Source organism: Oryza sativa, chromosome 2 (assembly GCF_034140825.1).
Source record: "Oryza sativa Japonica Group chromosome 2, ASM3414082v1".
NCBI classification, from domain to species: domain Eukaryota; kingdom Viridiplantae; phylum Streptophyta; class Magnoliopsida; order Poales; family Poaceae; genus Oryza; species Oryza sativa.
Window position 1 is genome coordinate 29,061,489 of NC_089036.1, and position 15,651 is coordinate 29,077,139.

Genomic DNA, 15,651 nt, shown 5'->3' on the forward strand with positions numbered 1-15,651 from the left:
GAACGTGTGGCGGCCTATATAAGGAATAAGTTCACCAGAGGTCCCTCAATTTAACAGCGAGATTTTTTTATGCCGCTTAACCACAAAACCAGAAATGTGGACCTCTAAACTCATATAAACCGTTCAAAGGAGGTCCCATGGCAATACAGGGGGCGGCTCCAGGGGTAGTCCAGGTGGTCCTTGGACCACCCTGGATTTTGGCCCAGGAGCCCCTCCCCCCTCCCCGCGACGGCCCAAACGAAAGAAAGCCCAACAGAGACTAGGTTTAGTCGGTAGCAGAGGAGAGCCTCAGAGGCGCACCGCGCAGGCGCGCTCGCCGCTCCGCTCCAATCCTCCCCCAAATCGCGTCGCGTCGCCGCTTCTGTCTCGTCTCCGCCACTCCCTCCGATCTCCCCGCTCCTCGTCTCCTCCTCCTCTCGCTCTGCGGCGCAGCGGCAGGTGCCAGCGCCATCGCCCATCGGCCGCCCGGGCCCGACGCGGCAACACCCCGGCCGGCGGCGGCCACGATTCTACCCCCGCCGCCCCTCATGGCGGCGACGGCGCGTCGGCGTCGGGTCCCTCTCCCTCCTGCTCGACGAGTCGACGGCTCTGCTCCAGCCTCCCTCTAGTGCCCTACTACCCTGCGCCCCTGCCCCTTGCCCCCGGCCGACCGGCCCCTGCTAGTGCATCGGCATAGGTGAGCTACTCATTTTAGTCTTACTTTGAATACATCGGTCATATATGAATGAAAAATGTGGATGGAAAAATGTGATTGAAAACTGAAACTTAGATTTTTTTAAGCAAGATATTGTAAGATATTTGAATTATTTATGTTGTAGCTTTCGCAACTTCGAACTTAAATGTTGGTTTTAATTGTTGTAGCTATCTTGCAATATTTAAATTATATTTCCACTGTATTTGACATATTTGACTTGATTTTGTAACATCGTGACAATTTGAGACGCCAAGTAGGACCACCCAACGATTCGTTCCTGGAGCTGCCACTGAGGCCGGCAGCAGAGAGGGCGGAGCGGCGATGGGCGGGCGGCAGGCGAGCGCGGCGGCGGGTTTGCGCGGCAGGCAAGCACGGCTTGCGGGCGGAGCAGCGGCGGCATGGAGCGGCGCTGGGATGCGGGCAGAGCGGTGATGGGCGGCGGCGGGCGAGCAGACGAGCACGGCAGGCGGAGGAGGGGGCCGCTACGGCGGAGGTGGCCGAAGGAGGAGCGTGGCGGTGGTGGGCGAGCTCCGCCAGCCTACTCAGCCCACCACGTTGCCGAAGAAAGGGAGGAGCATGGCGACAACGGTGGTGAGGCAGACGAACTCCGAGCGCGAAGGGCCCCACGCGGAGCTCCTTGGCGATGAACGTGCTGTCCGGCCACCGGCAGGACGCCTAGCGCTCGACGAAGACGAAGATTGGTTGGACGAACACCTGGTAGGCGCCGACGAGGTGCACGACGATGGTGAACCCGAACCCCATGAGGAGGTTGTCCGGCAACGCGTAGCCCATGCACCCACATAGCATGTAGAACACCGTCGTCGTCACCACGCTCAGCCTCGTCGCGCTCTTCATCACCTTCGCCTCCAACGGTGGCGGCGCCTTGATCGTGTCCTAAACAACAAAACAGAGCAAGCAGCGGTGAGCAAACAAGGTTTGGTTAGAGAAAAAAAAACAGAGCAAATTAACTTTGTAGCTAATGGTGTTAGTCTCACTCACTTGTATCTCGATGAGGATGTTGGAGAAGGAGTAGGCGAAGGTGATGTCACTGAATGCCTGCAGGCTGTGCCACACCTTCTGCGTTGAGCTGACACCGACGCCGATGATGATGTCGGTGAGGCTGCCATGGATCCCGCCATTGGCTACAAATTCAGAGCTCATCACGGTAAGCAAAGACAAATTAAAGAACCAGAATATCTGTATGTGACAGAAGGAAGAATTAATGGACGTTACTCGAGCTGCGGCACGGGTCGCCATGGCCGTTGTGGTGTAAGGGTTACTCGCGCTCGTCTGCTCGCCCGCCGTCGTGCTCGTCCGCTCTAACCGCCACCGTGCTCGGCCGCTCGCCCGCCGTCGCTCGGCTGCCGTGCTCGCACGCCTCCGCGCTCGCCCGCTGCCCGCCCATCGCTGAGATAAAGAGAAGAGAAGGAAAAGAAAAGAAAAGAAAGAAAATGTGCAACTGACATGTGGACCCCACGTACTTTTTTATTTTTTTGCTGAATAGGATGCCACGTCAGCGAAACCACCCACATATACTGCCATGGGACCTCCTTTAAACGATTTGTATGAGTTGAGGATACACATTTCTGGTTTTATGGTTAAGGGACTTTAAAAAATCTCGCTGTTAAGTTGAGGGACCCTCGGTGAACTTATTCCCCTATATAATATGGGCCGGATTGGGCTGTCGTGATCTATGCGGCCTTTGGGGAAGTTTCCCAAAAGGAGGAGCCTTTTGGGCATCGGTAGATTTTGCTATAGATTTGTCGCGTGATTTTTTCTCTCGGATTTGTCGTTTTTTAGGATGTTCGATAAGTGCCAAGATTCGTGCACATATAGCGCTGGGAATCCGCATAGGATTCAGTCGGACGGTTAGAGGCGCTAATTTCTTTTTTTGCGCTCTAAAAAATTGATATGCACGCTGTTCTCTCTCGTTCTCTCTCAATTGAAACTAAAATAAAAATAAAATACAAAATTACAGTTCTATATAACTAAAATTACATTTATAAATTCATTTGATATGACATGTAAGTACACTGTAATTTTGATAATAATATTGTGTAAGTAAATATCTATTTGTTATTTTCTTCAAAATATAAAATTACAGTCCTATATAACTAAAATTACATTTGTAAATTCAATTGATATGACATGTAAGTGCACTATAATTTTGATAACAATGTTGTGTAAGTAAATATCTATTTGTTATTTTCTTTAATATATATAATTATAGTCCTATATAACTAAAATTACATTTGTAAATTCAGTTGATATGACATGTAAGTGCATTGTAATTTTGATAAAAGTATTGTGTAACTAAATATGTATTTTTATTTTCTTTTGTGGTCCGTTGGATGTAAATTTAAGGGTAGAAAAAATTTGGGTGATTTTTTCTTAGAAATCACCCGACAAATAGATAGACAATCCCGGCATCGGTTATTCACTTTTGGCTGCCTGGATATGAGCGGGTGGGGAATAAGTTCAACTGACATCCCTAAACTTTACATCTAGTCTGTCTATGGTGCCTACTCCGCAATACCAGAAATCTCTACTCCTCAACTATCACAAACCGTGAAAGAAAAAAGAACTCGAGGGGCGTTGCTGCAGAGGAGGCGGCGAACGCCTCCACGGCCCCCGCGGTGGACGAGCTCGTGGGCGCGCTGTCGCGGTCGCGGCAGCGGCGGCGAACGAGATTCCCACCACGCGGGACTGCCTCCGCCCTTTGGCAACGGCCCTCGGAATCAACGCTGATGGCAGATGCCACCGCAATAGGGATGACAAGGCGAGCGGCTCGACGATGGGGCACGAGGCATGGGCGGAGCAGCGCATGGCCGGTGATGGCTGCGGACCGCATGACGAGCGCGTCGGTGTCGCAGCGGGTGGGTGAGGTGGTCCGTCTGCTGGTCCGACACCATGTCGACATCGCCTCGCATTGTCATTCTTGTCAATCCCACAGGCTCGCCGGTCATGCCTGTCGATCGGAGGCAAGGATTGAGGACGACACTAATGGGATGCCGTCGCAGAAAGAGAGGGGGGCGCCGATGACGGAGGGAGTGGGACTGTGGGAGGCCGGTGAGCTCCCTCCACCTTCTCAGCAGCTGCCGCCTCCTGCCTGCTTCACCCGCCGTCGTTCCACCCACCACACTCATCCACTGTCGTCCCCTGCCTGCTTCACCCACCGCCGCTCCGCCCGCTGTCGCACTAGCCCGCCATCGCTCTGCCCTCTGCCGCCAGCAGCCTCTCTTGCTGAAGAAAAGAAGAGAAGAGAAGAAGAAAAGAGAATAAGAAGATATGCGAACCCCACTTTTTTTCTTCTCACTTACAAGTGGGCCCATAATTTTTTAATTATTTTTTGATGACTAGGATGCCACATCAGCGTAACCATAGAACCATACTTCTATAGGACCCAAATTACAAGGTTTTGAAGATTTCTGTATTGAGATTAGAGATATCCTAAAGAGTAAAGTTCATCACCGGTCCCTAAACTTGTACCGTTGTGCCATCCCAGTCCCTAAACTCGCAAATCGACCGTTAAGGTTCTCAAACTTATTCGACGTTTAGGTCCTCTAACTTGTTCAGTTGTGTCACTCCGGTTCCTAAATAGGACGGTTTAAAAACTTTATATCAAAAATAATTCATAACTTTTACATGTGAACTCTCATGAAGACAAACTTTATATTAAAATTGTAGTCCTCGACGCAACCTACAACTTTGTAGTTGAAAAGTTTTTGAATTAAAACTGTTTAGGGTCCCAAAATATTGTGTCATGTTTATAGATTTTGAAATTTTAATTTTAAAGTTACATTTTGGGACAAAAAATGACTTAAAATTAAAAAAAATCAACTACAAAGTTCTAGTTCGCATCGAGGGCTACAAGGTTGATATAAAGTTTGTCTTCATTAGAGTTCACATGAAAAAGTTATGAATTATTTTTAAATATAAAGTCTTTAGACTGTCCTATTTGGCCCAGATGATATTTAAATCCAAGTTTAGGGACCGGGGTGACACAACTGAACAAGTTGGAGGACCTAAACGAGTGATCTATAAGTTTAGGGACCGGGATGACACAGTCGAACAAGTTTGAGGACCTGAACGGTCGATTTGCGAGTTTAGGGACCGGGATGACACAACGGTACAAGTTTAGGGATCGGTGATGGACTTTACCCTGTCGTAAAGACTCGACGTAAAGTTGAGGGATGACTGGTGAACTTATTCTGCGCGGGTTGCGGCATCTTCTGCACGCGCAGCACACGCCTGGGTCAAGAGGCCCAAGATTGGAATCGGTGGGTTGATATCTAGAAATGTTTATACTAGGAACGAAGTAGTAGTATTTTTTTGAGGCAAAGGAACGAAGTAGTATAACATAGGAGTATTGTGGCAGATTTGCCATTTGCCAGATTGGCAGAAGTTGAACGCGTATTGAGGCAAGAAAAGCGTACGAGTATTTGCATGCCGTCTTATGCACGCATTCTACTAATACCTCTATCCCAAAATACTTATTGCTTTGCGTATTTTTTTAACTTTTGATCATTTATCTTATTTAAAAAATTATGAAATTATTATTTATTTTATCTGTGACTTGCTTTATTATCAAAAATAACTTAACAATTTTGTATATTTGTACAATTTTTTAAATAAGACGAATACTCAAACATTGTACTAATAAAGTTAAAGCGGTCACTAATTTAGTACGGTAGTACGGAGATAGCACTAAGACTTCGATGACTACGAGTGTGCAATCTCAGGCGTGACGCTTGCGTGGCTGTGTGCTAGTGTACGTGTGCGTCCACTGTTGTAATCTCGAGAGACAAACGGGGACCTCCACCTACTGGCCGTTGGTGTCGCACTATCCTACTCGGCTAGTATTCTCCTTTCCGTCTCCCACCGACACGCCATGCATGACGGTTGCAGTGCAGGCTCCACAAACAAATGGCCAGTTGGCCACCAGCTTCAACTCGGCATCTCCAAAAATTTTATCCACCTGAACTCGAAGATACCGTATTTGCGTCCCCTTTGCTTGCATTCCAATTCAAACACCAGACCGAACGCCCGCTCCCATTTCCGCCGCATTTAAGCGCTCTCCGGCCTAACTGTCCTATGCGCTAGTCGCCTCCGACCAAACGCGACAGCTTCATTTCAGATCAGAGACCACCACGCTCCCCCGCCTACAAAGAGCCAAAATGCATCGGCAGCTTAGCCTCTCACCGGGGCCGAAGCAGCAGCAGCACGACGACGGCGGCAACATCGGCATCGGCAGCGACGCGGCGGAGGTGATGGCGGTGCCGGAGGAGTCGTCGGCGGCCAAGGGCCGGTCGGTCAGGGAGGAGAGGACCATCCACCTCATCCCGCTGCTCACCTTCCTCTGCTTCCTCCTCCTCTTCCTCTTCTCCCACGACCCTTCCTCCGCTGGTACGCTCAGATTCATTCTGTACTGCACTGCACTAGCTACACCTGAAATGTTTGATTCTTTATTGTGTACTTGGGTTGATTCTTTTGCCTTTTTTGTGCCTTGTTTTTCAAAGATATGTCGAGCTTCAGGGACGGAGGGAACGGTGGCAACAGGAGGCTGAGGATGCTGTAAACTTCTAGCATCAATTATTGTCAGCTATGTTTTTTTTTTCTGATCCGTTTTGCTTTGCGAATTTGGATCAGATTTTGTGCTGTATTTGCTCTCAAATATGCGACTGCGTACGCAGCTACTTAAGCAGCAGTAATTAGTATTTGTAATCTGCAACTTTATGCAATCTTTTGGTGAGTTCTTAAATCTTAATCGTTTGAATTGCCTCTGAAGAATAAGTCGGGGACATGGCATAAGGAGAATATATGCGGTTATATGCTCCTACCATTCATTGATACAGTAGTTGATGTAACCACAGGTGGAACAGATGCAGTGAGGCATATGGCCTACTTTTGCCAATGTTCTGTGCTGCTTGATGGAGGGTGATGGTCCAACTAAGCTTAAGCCTTATCCACAAATCAACAGTTCAAGTAGAAATTCATGGTGTTCAATAGGCCATGTTTGCACAGGAAATTGGATACAAAAGTGTGTTTGCAGCAAGAGTCTGGGAATGCTTGATTTGAGCTAAGAATACAACTGTTTTGCATATAAGAAAATTTTGCATCATAAAAGTACCTAGAATACAAATGTAGGTCGAAACGGCACAAAAACAACAACAAAAAGGTGATCATTACAATCTTAAAATCTGGAAACAATTGTAAACGATATCTGAAAGATGGCAAGTTCCAAATTGTAAGCTGAATAAAAAACATCACTGGCATCCCATGTCCATATTTACATTCTTTGAATCGAACACATCATCAGATGAATGTAAATATGGATTCTTTGGAGGAGGAATCAGTAGATCGTGGCCGTGCGGACAGGAATGGTTACAGGGCTTCCTGGGAGATGAGTTTTCGACAATTCGCTGTCCGGGTGCTTGCGTTGTTTTCTTTGCTCGGCCATCGTAAATCTTTCAGGTATATCGGCCTTAGGTAAATCAGCCTACTGATGCTTATGCTCCATCCCATCTATTTCAGCATTTTCTTGCGCATGGGCCACTAGGATTGCAGCCTCCTGATTTTCCAGCTCCCGTTTACCCATTTCAGGTTTTCTGGCAGGTAACACTTTGGCCCGTCACCTTCCTATGCTTGCCCTCTTGTACAAACTCTTCAGAGCTTACAGCAGAATAGTCCTTTGCCAGTTCACCATCTTTGATGCTTGCCATCCTACTCAGCCACCATAAATTTCCCTTTGAGGGCTGCTACAAAACGGGATCCCGTTGCAACGGGATAGGCATATTAACTATTCTCTTGCACGAGTATCACAGGTATCAGGTCCTAGGTATCATAGGTATCGGGTAACAGGTATCACAGGTATCGGGTGGTATCAGGTACCATGCAGCTAGTACCACAACAGGTATCAGGTATTAAGTACTGTCTCATAGAAGGGTATCCGGTTCCAATGGGATATCGTTGTCTAGGTTTTTTTTGTTTCCCTTTCCTTGGTTGTTGGTTTAAAAAAAAGGGATAAGTCCATTTTGCACCCCCCAAACTTTTATGTTTGTCTAAAATACACCCCCAAATTATAAAACCAGGTATTTGACACCCTCCAACTATCAAAACCGGACATTTTACCCCCTAAAGCTGTTTTAGACTTGTTTTGGACGCCATGTCAGCATAGGTCTCACCAGTCAAACAATCCTCCTTTTTTCCCCTAAGCTCGCTGAGAAGCCGGCGAGCTCCCTCCCTCCGTCAGCTTCGTCCCCGGCATTCTCCCTCCCTCCATCCCTCCACGGCTCCACCCACCCACCACCCCCACCCCCTTGATGATCCATCAACATCCATGCCGAGGGGGGAGATGCTGTGGCGAGTGGCGAGCGATGACGCGAGATATCATCTGATGGGGCGGCGCCTGGAATAGCGAGAGGTCGAGGAGATCATTGCCGCCTCCCTCACGAATCACAAGCCTGTTCTCCCCGCGCGGGAGACGCGGACCTCGCCGGAGCCACACGCACGAGGAGTCATCCCAGCATAGCATCGTTGCCGCCTGGTTGAGGATGAGGAGTCACTCGGGGAGGAGGAGCTCGAGCTCACCAGCGACAACAAACGCGCATCTGTCTTCGTTTCCGCCGCAACAGCGACGCCACGGCCCCTGTCCCTTCATCCCCGTGCTCGTCCCCACCCCTTCATCTCCCCATCTTCTCCAATCTTGGCCGAGGGGGTTGGCTCTACTGTGCTCTTCAGCGGCGAGTGAGTAGAGGGAGGGAAGAGAGGGAAACGCAACGCTAGATAATGGACGCGGAAGTCGAGGACGGTGCGACCAGCGGCAATGGATGGATGCGAAGAACAGGATCAACACAACCGGTGTCCGTGAGCTAGCTCCGTAATCACCGGTTGCCTAGCTCCATTTGCACAACCGAAGACTTTGAATGGCATGTCAAAAAAAAAAAAGAAGATTGGACCCAAAAACAATTAATCTGAATGCCATGTCATTTGCCATGCAGGCTAAAACCGTCTGATCTGAAACGAGGGGGTCATTTAAACGGTTTTGATAATTGGAGGGTGTCAAATACCCGGTTTTATAGTTTAGGGGTGTATTTTAGACAAAGGTAAAAGTTTGGGGGATTAAAATGGACTTATCCCTAAAAAAGGGGGGGGGGGGGGGGGGAGGTTGGCAACGTGGGTATTCTTCTCTTGGGCCTCAAAACCCAATGCCTCGCTCACCAAAGCACACGCTTCCGCTTCTCTTCCCAGTGGCCATTGCGTCGGCGGCGGAGGGATGGCGAAGGCCGGTGGGGGGATGATCTGGGCGACGGCGGAGGACCTGGCGCGGAGCCGGCCGGTGGTGCTGTCGCTGTACAGGCAGATCCTGCGGGCGCTGAACTCGCCGGCGCTGCCGCTGGGGCACGCGGCGCGGCTGGCGAAGAAGGCGGAGTGCCGCGCCATCTTCATCTTCGCCGCCGAGGAGAGGTCGATCCACAACATCCGCGATCTCCTCGACGCCGCGCGCCACACCCTCGGCCTCCTCCACCGCGGCCGCGTCCCTTGAGGTTGGGAGAAGCTCGCGTCCTACAACAATCTAGGGTTCTTGCTTATTCTAGATCGTAATATTCAGTTCGTCTTTGTTGGAGAGACCATACTGATATGCTGTACACATGCAGAACATATCCATTCCATAACCGAAATTAAGTTATCCGTACGAATCTATTTTCAGTGGAGTCAATGTGCTGTTATTCTTAGATTTGAGATGTAAAGTTTTCGATAGTATGAACTGGTAAAAAGAAAATTTGAAACATTCAAGTACCAACATATGCCTTTGCATTGCCCAAATGACCTGGTATATTACAGCATTTATGTTCCAGCATTGTTCAATTCTTTTGCCTTGTGCGCGATGCAATATCAACCTATAACCTTTACACATACCAGAGGATTTACTTCCATGAAGCTGGAATCTAAAGACTGTAAACATAACTCGAATGGATCATAACTATCCTGCAGCTGTACCTTGTAGCATGAAGTAGAGATTTAGCTTAGAACACAGGGCAAACGCTTGTTGGACCCAAGTCAACCCCTTTTGCAGTGGGACATGTGGCCAGTGGGCAGTGTTCTCCTGCCGTGCCCCACCAGTCGATGCTCCGGTTCTCCATGGATAGTGAGAAGTACAGCAGCACCGCCATGAAAGCCACGCCAGCGTCGAGTGCGGCAGAGAGAATGTAGTTGTACCTCTCCCACCACTTCTTCCGGTACCGGAACACGAAGAAATTGAAGATGGTACCAAAGAGCAGCCAAGAGTTGTAATTCACAGCCGTCGCCGGTGGCATTGAGGCTGTCGCGCCGATGAGCACTGGTAAGTTAGTCAGTGTTATCCATTTCTTGTTTGGGAACATCTTGTGGAAGATGTACACGATAACAGGGCCTGCTGCGCCGATGAGGAAGAACCAGTTGAGGGCACTGTAGTTGCCATGTGGTCCAAAGATGCGGATTGGGCCAATGAGGCCCCAAATGACCGATGCATCGAAGAAGACTCGGTCGTTGGGGCATGTCCATGGGCTGTCAGCTGGGAGCGAATCCTGACAAATGTCATGGATGGAGCCGAGCAGCCACCATGCCACCCCAAGGTTGACCGTGCCGGCCACAATTGTGCCAATAAACTGAGTAAAAACAGTACCCTCAAGGTTAGTAAAATATGTCGTCTTGCATGCTAACATGGTTGTCAACAAATCCTTATGAGTGAGTTGGGACTTCTGTTTATACCTGAACTAGGAACATGGATTTTGGGGGAATCTTCATATAGTGGCCAAGTTTGAAGTCTGAGAGGAAGGCAATAGCCTGAGACATGCTCATGTAGCCATACACCTTGAAACAGACGTTGGCGATGGGATGACCAGGGATTATCAACCCAATGGCATACTCCGTGATGACGTTCAGACCAGGTGTCTGTAGATGACATTTTAAATCATTTTCAGATTTTGTTACTTAAGCTATTAAAATGCAGTAGAGTGCACTGACAGTTCTGTTCTAGTGAAATGCCTCAAATTCTAACATAGCTTGCCTGGTTGGTTGTCGCAGAGATGATGCTGATGGGTAGGGTGAAGATGAAGGCCATGCCACAGGCAAATAGTAGACCCCACCATGGAAGCTGGACCTCATGCTTCAGGACAGTGCAGAGGATAAGTGCCACTGTCATCGAAAGCGCCATCAGTGAGTAGAACCACCACACTGGTATGTCATCGTACTTCTTCATCAGCCTAGTGTGGATATCAGGCTTCTCCTTCTGCGAAGCTCGAAAACGGTGATAGATTTCCCTGCACATTTGTTTGTCCGGTTCAGATACAGAAGATGTACCGTGTGATTGTTTCATGTATTTATGTACTGATCAGAGAATATCTTACTTTCCATAGAAGAGGCCGACGTGGGTGACAGTGGAGGCAATGGTGGCAAAACTTAGACCATAAGCGAGCGCGAAGAACACACTGAGGTTGATCCTGCCAAGCTTATTGTAAGCATCGATATCAAGCTCAAACTTGTCGTTCACGATGGCTGTGATATCGTAGCTCGTGCCATTGGACATGAATAGGTGCGAGGAGAAGATGGGGAATGTCTTGGCATTGTACAGGTCGAAACCCCAGTATGCTATGGGAACGAGCACATAGAGGAAGAGCACGAAGCCGACGAAGATGTTGGCGGTGGCAAAGAAGGGCGAGATGAGCGGGCTGAAGAGGAAGGAAGAGATAGCTGTCCAGTCGAGCGAGAAGGCCCCAACGCCCAAGCCCTTCAAGCCGGAGCCCAGCTGTTGCGCCGTGACGGACTTGGAGAAGACCCAGCACACCCATGAGATGGATGTCAGCGTCGGGAAGAGGTAACCCGGTACGGCGTACCAAGCAAAGCTGCAGATGAGCGCCACCAGGAAGAACTTGGAGCGGGATATCTGCCGTGACCCATGGGGCAACTCATCCTTCTCGTGCAGTGCCCTTAGACAAACATTGAGATGTGTAAAGATTAGATACGACGTCATAAAAATATCAAATATTTAGGCAATATGTACTAGTTATAAGTACTTTATGCAACAGAGCTGTTGTGTTCTATCTAGTACTACTGTTCTAGCTGCATGATTCATCCATCACCATTGACAAGAGTATACTATTATTCCCAACGTTGTTCTGAATGTTATTATTACGCAGACTACTATTATGTGATGCTGGGTCCTCTACGTGCATACAGACGAGACGGCATGTCGTATGCAGATGCAGCCACAGAAACAAAAGATAAAATCGCAGTAGGCAGCAGATTGATTGGCTTTGTCCTCGCGCCCGCAGTCTCCTCGTCCAGAAGAAAAGGATATGCATCCCATCCAGTACTCCATTCCCAACTCCATGACTCACCACACACATGATGAAACGCGAGGGCTTGCGAAGCAGCATGTGCAGCAATCCCGTCTTTTCCGGGCAACTTGTGCATGGATGGAGCCCTTGGACCAGCAATTGGGTTGCACGCTTGCACGACGCACACCGCACCATACGCCCCCCCGGGCAATGTTTCAAACAGAAAGTCTCCCAATCCGTCTCGTCGTCTCGACTCACGTTGAATCTCGCCGCGCAGGCGCCGGTGCAAGTTAGGCGTCGCGGCCACACGCGCGTTCACATCGCGCGCGTCGGCGCCGGAGTCGCCTGCAGAAAACTGGAGCCCAACCACGCCCTTTCTTCTGTCTAGCGCTGACGAAGAAAACGACCGTACCCATCTCACCCACGCATCGCCCTGTCCATTTTGGCTTCGTTCATTGGACTTTGACTCTCGCTGAATTAATGTGGAAGTATCGCATGAGTCCAAAGAATCAACGTTTTCTGAAAGCTGCCTGCTACTACTGTTGTTCGTTATTCTATTCCATCATCTAAAAAAAACTACTGTTGTTCGTTTTCGGATGTACCAGCCTGATCATTAATCTAAATTAATCCGGTAAGAACGGGATCAGTTGACGTGACGAGATGGGGTGACAACTTGACATTACACTGTATAAGTTTAAGGTCGGAGCGACGTAAACGTAATGGTAACATACCTAATCTCTAGTACTATAGCTTAACTACTGTGTCTGTAGCTAATGTGTCTCCTTCAGAAGAGGTACTAACTTCACTGCTACCTCCGTCCCAAAATATTGATGAGGAAAAGAATATTTTGCAAGAGAGGCAAATTAGAATACTGCAAAACAAGGCGCAGGATTAGGAGACCGTCAGAATTATTCAACTAAAATGGCGTATGGATTTCACTGGTCAGTGAGTAGGACATTTTGGAATCTCTGATGACACTAGAGATGATTAATGCCAAGCTTACGTGAGCCTTACCGGTACAATGTTGCCACTGCAAAATCAAAGGATGGGTCGGCTAGATTCAGAGAAACCGTTTGGTGTGAATAATGGCAGTTGAGTTACAGGTTGATCTAGAAACCTTTTTTCTCCTCAGAGGATAGACATGTGGACTGTAACCACATAGTGAGTAAAAAGAAGCCCTTCTTTCTAAAGTCAAAATTACAGCGTTTGGTCTAATTCAGGGAGAATATCATTATCTGATCTGCAATCACTGAGTCTAAACAAACTCGATCCCCTCCTTAACGGGCTTAACTCCTTATTATAAACCATGCGTGCACCATCATCAGTCCATCTCCTAAGCAATCACTGAGTCTAAACGAAATCGATGGCCTCCTTATTCTAAACTATGCGTGCAGCGTGCACCACCAATCCACCATCAGTCGGCTAGATAACTCCTACCAAATCTTATTGGGAAAAGCAACAGTGTGTTTTCATTTGTCTTTTTTTTTCTGTCAGTGCATGTTTTAAAACAAAACGTGTCATCGGAGCGTGCAAAGACAGAATTATGAAATCTCAAGTCTGAACACCCCTCCAAATAAAGAATCCAATTTGCATTGGAGAATCAGGAGTATATCTTTCTCCAATCACTCATAATCTGGCAGCGCAATAATTGCGGGGATTCCATCATCATCTGCTTTATCCATCAACCTATCCAGTGTGTACCCCTCCCCTCCCACGTTCATGGTGGGGGCTCCCACATCAGTGTCGATGACAAGAGAGAAAAAGAGACCATCTAACTGAAAATGCCCACTGCCTGGGCAGCCTGGCTAGGTACTCAATGCCCCAGATGCTCTCTCTTTCTCTCTCAATTTAATCGCCACCACTTTTGTTTCTTTAATTCCGGGTTAGATCAGATTCTCAATCTGAACTGGGCCAACACTTTGTACTAGTATATCTATATAGTGTACGTACATGCTTCTTCTGAAAATGGTCGAGAACGACGAGAAGAACAAAGAACCTGGGTTTTTGGTTCCATCGCTGCCATTTTTTTCGTCAGGTCACGGCTTTCTCCATCGACTTTATCGATGTCTAACGGGAAAAAAAACATCACAAAAAAGTAAAAGCTGTAGTACGGTGCTACTACTATAGGTGTGGCAACTGGCAAGCCATGCGCGACGCGAGACTTAGGACAAACCAATCAAAGCATGGCGAGAGAAAAAAAAGAGAAATGACGTAAAAACTTATTTAAAAGAGCGCAATGCTATGTTCGCCGGCCTCCGGAATTCCAACCAAAACCCAGACTGTAACTGTGATGGCAAAAAGAACGTAGCGTAAAACCTACTACCGTTTCTGTTGAGAAGAATTAACAAAGAGAGGAGAAGAAACTGAAGTAGAACGCGAGCAGGAGCAGTGAAGGTGAAGCGAGCTAGTAGCTACTCACCGGAAGAGCGAGACCTGGACGAGCGTCCCCGGCCACCACATGTGCGCCGGCTCCACCACGAACTTGCGCATCAGCCCCGCCCACCCGTACCCAAGCACCTAAATCATCATGCTCGGTTAATCGCAAGAACATGAGATTTCTGATCAAATGTTGCAAATCTGAAATGGATTAGGCTGCAAATGGTTTGACAATATTGCCTAATGCCTACCTGGGTGGTGATGATGAGGAGCCAGGCGGCGACGAAGGAGATGGAGCGCTTGTAGAAGGCGCGGATGATGTCGACGATCATGACGGCGTAGGCGTTGCCGTTGCCGAAGGCGCAGCCGGCGTTGGCGAAGATGGAGATGAGCACGTGCTCCTTCATGTTGAAGGGGCCCGGGTTGAGGCTCCACTCGCCGCCGCCGAGCAGCGCGGGGGCGCGGAACGCGCGGCGCGGCAGCACGCGCGCCAGGAAGTGGCCCACCGGCAGCGACGCCACCTGCACCGTGATCTGCGTCACGATGAGCGGCTCGGTGCGGTAGGAGAAGAACTGGTTGAGGAAGCTCAAGAGCGCGCAGGAGAGGAGGCCGATGCTCCACATCCGGAACGTCCACACCGGCAGCGCCGTGTCGTCGCCGGCCGGCACCGTCAGCCGCACCTCCTCGATCGGCGACGTCTCCTCCTCGTCTTCCCCGGCGGCGGCGGCGGCGAGGCCGCGCTCGTCCGCCGCTGCCTCACCCATTGCGCGTGACGCGGGGGGTTAATGCCTCCCGCTTAGCTCTGCACAGGAGAGAGAGAGCTAGTGTAGCAGAGAGAAGCCCGTGCGTTGTGTTGCGCTTACCGGAGCCCTTTTGAAGGAACTCAGTCTTAGTACAGATACAGATGGCAAGAACCATTGAAGTAGTAGGGTTTTTTTTTTTTTGCCATACTAAAGAGAGTATATACGTGCTACCTTCAATTAATACTTTCTTCTTCTGAAATAGTATGAGCATTTCCTATGCACCTGGACGCCGTTTGCCTGGCTATGTATATGGACGGCCTTATCTGTTTAGCCAGAAATGCTTATGGTAATAACTTAGAAAGAGGTTAAAAAGGAAACAATTGATACACGTTATTATCCTTTCCAGACATATATGTGCATGCAGGAGAAACAATTATTGCCAAGCATGTATACCTACTAAAAGAAATAGAATTAACTTGAGTATAGAAACCTGTAATGTATATCCAAACCATCCGGCTAG

The 15,651-nt window shown here is 48.8% G+C and overlaps 3 protein-coding genes and 2 long non-coding RNA genes across 6 annotated transcripts; 3 read left to right on the forward strand and 2 right to left on the reverse strand.

Moving 5' to 3' along the window:
- The first annotated feature begins 293 nt into the window (after positions 1–293).
- On the forward strand, positions 294–1,747 carry LOC9268619 (uncharacterized). Its single transcript, XR_001542986.3, has 2 exons — positions 294–676; positions 941–1,747. It is a non-coding gene; the product is annotated as an uncharacterized lncRNA (long non-coding RNA).
- Positions 1,380–2,301, reverse strand: LOC136355455 (uncharacterized). The gene is made up of 2 exons (XR_010739709.1): positions 1,928–2,301; positions 1,380–1,836 (listed from the first exon to the last, which is right to left on the reverse strand). It is a non-coding gene; the product is annotated as an uncharacterized lncRNA (long non-coding RNA).
- A 3,489-nt stretch (positions 2,302–5,790) lies between these two features.
- LOC4330398 (uncharacterized) lies at positions 5,791–6,461 on the forward strand. Its single transcript, XM_015768594.3, has 2 exons — positions 5,791–6,100; positions 6,214–6,461. The coding sequence occupies exons 1-2, from the start codon at positions 5,872–5,874 to the stop codon at positions 6,270–6,272; spliced, it is 288 nt and encodes a 95-aa protein (XP_015624080.1). The 5' UTR covers positions 5,791–5,871; the 3' UTR covers positions 6,273–6,461.
- A 2,405-nt stretch (positions 6,462–8,866) lies between these two features.
- Positions 8,867–11,843, forward strand: LOC4330399 (uncharacterized). 2 transcript variants are annotated; one of them, XR_010739710.1, is made up of 3 exons: positions 8,867–9,240; positions 10,760–11,189; positions 11,268–11,843. XR_010739710.1 is itself a non-coding variant. In XM_066308037.1 (2 exons), the coding sequence occupies exon 1, from the start codon at positions 8,970–8,972 to the stop codon at positions 9,237–9,239; it is 270 nt and encodes an 89-aa protein (XP_066164134.1). In that variant the 5' UTR covers positions 8,867–8,969; the 3' UTR covers position 9,240; positions 10,760–11,843. The 2 variants fall into 2 exon arrangements, 1 of the variants encoding a protein (XP_066164134.1); XM_066308037.1 differs by having other exon boundaries at positions 10,760–11,843.
- On the reverse strand, positions 9,492–15,233 carry LOC9268661 (oligopeptide transporter 4). Its single transcript, XM_015770574.2, has 6 exons — positions 14,640–15,233; positions 14,432–14,529; positions 11,083–11,661; positions 10,743–10,995; positions 10,445–10,627; positions 9,492–10,341 (listed from the first exon to the last, which is right to left on the reverse strand). Exons 1-6 carry the CDS (start codon positions 15,150–15,152, stop codon positions 9,721–9,723), a joined length of 2,247 nt encoding a protein of 748 aa, XP_015626060.1. The 5' UTR covers positions 15,153–15,233; the 3' UTR covers positions 9,492–9,720.
- Between the last annotated feature and the right edge of the window lie 418 nt (positions 15,234–15,651).

Coding starts and splice junctions, on each gene's coding strand:
- LOC4330398 (XM_015768594.3), top strand. CDS start 5,872: ATGCATCGGCAGCTTAGCCTCTCACCGGGGCCGAAGCAGCAGCAGCAC. Junction 6,101..6,213: donor CCACGACCCTTCCTCCGCTG/GTACGCTCAGAT, acceptor TGTTTTTCAAAG/ATATGTCGAGCTTCAGGGAC.
- LOC4330399 (XM_066308037.1), top strand. CDS start 8,970: ATGGCGAAGGCCGGTGGGGGGATGATCTGGGCGACGGCGGAGGACCTG.
- LOC9268661 (XM_015770574.2), bottom strand. CDS start 15,152: ATGGGTGAGGCAGCGGCGGACGAGCGCGGCCTCGCCGCCGCCGCCGCC. Junction 11,662..14,431: donor GTCCAGGTCTCGCTCTTCCG/GTGAGTAGCTAC, acceptor TGTTTGTCTAAG/GGCACTGCACGAGAAGGATG. Junction 10,628..10,742: donor TCTCTGCGACAACCAACCAG/GCAAGCTATGTT, acceptor TGTCATCTACAG/ACACCTGGTCTGAACGTCAT.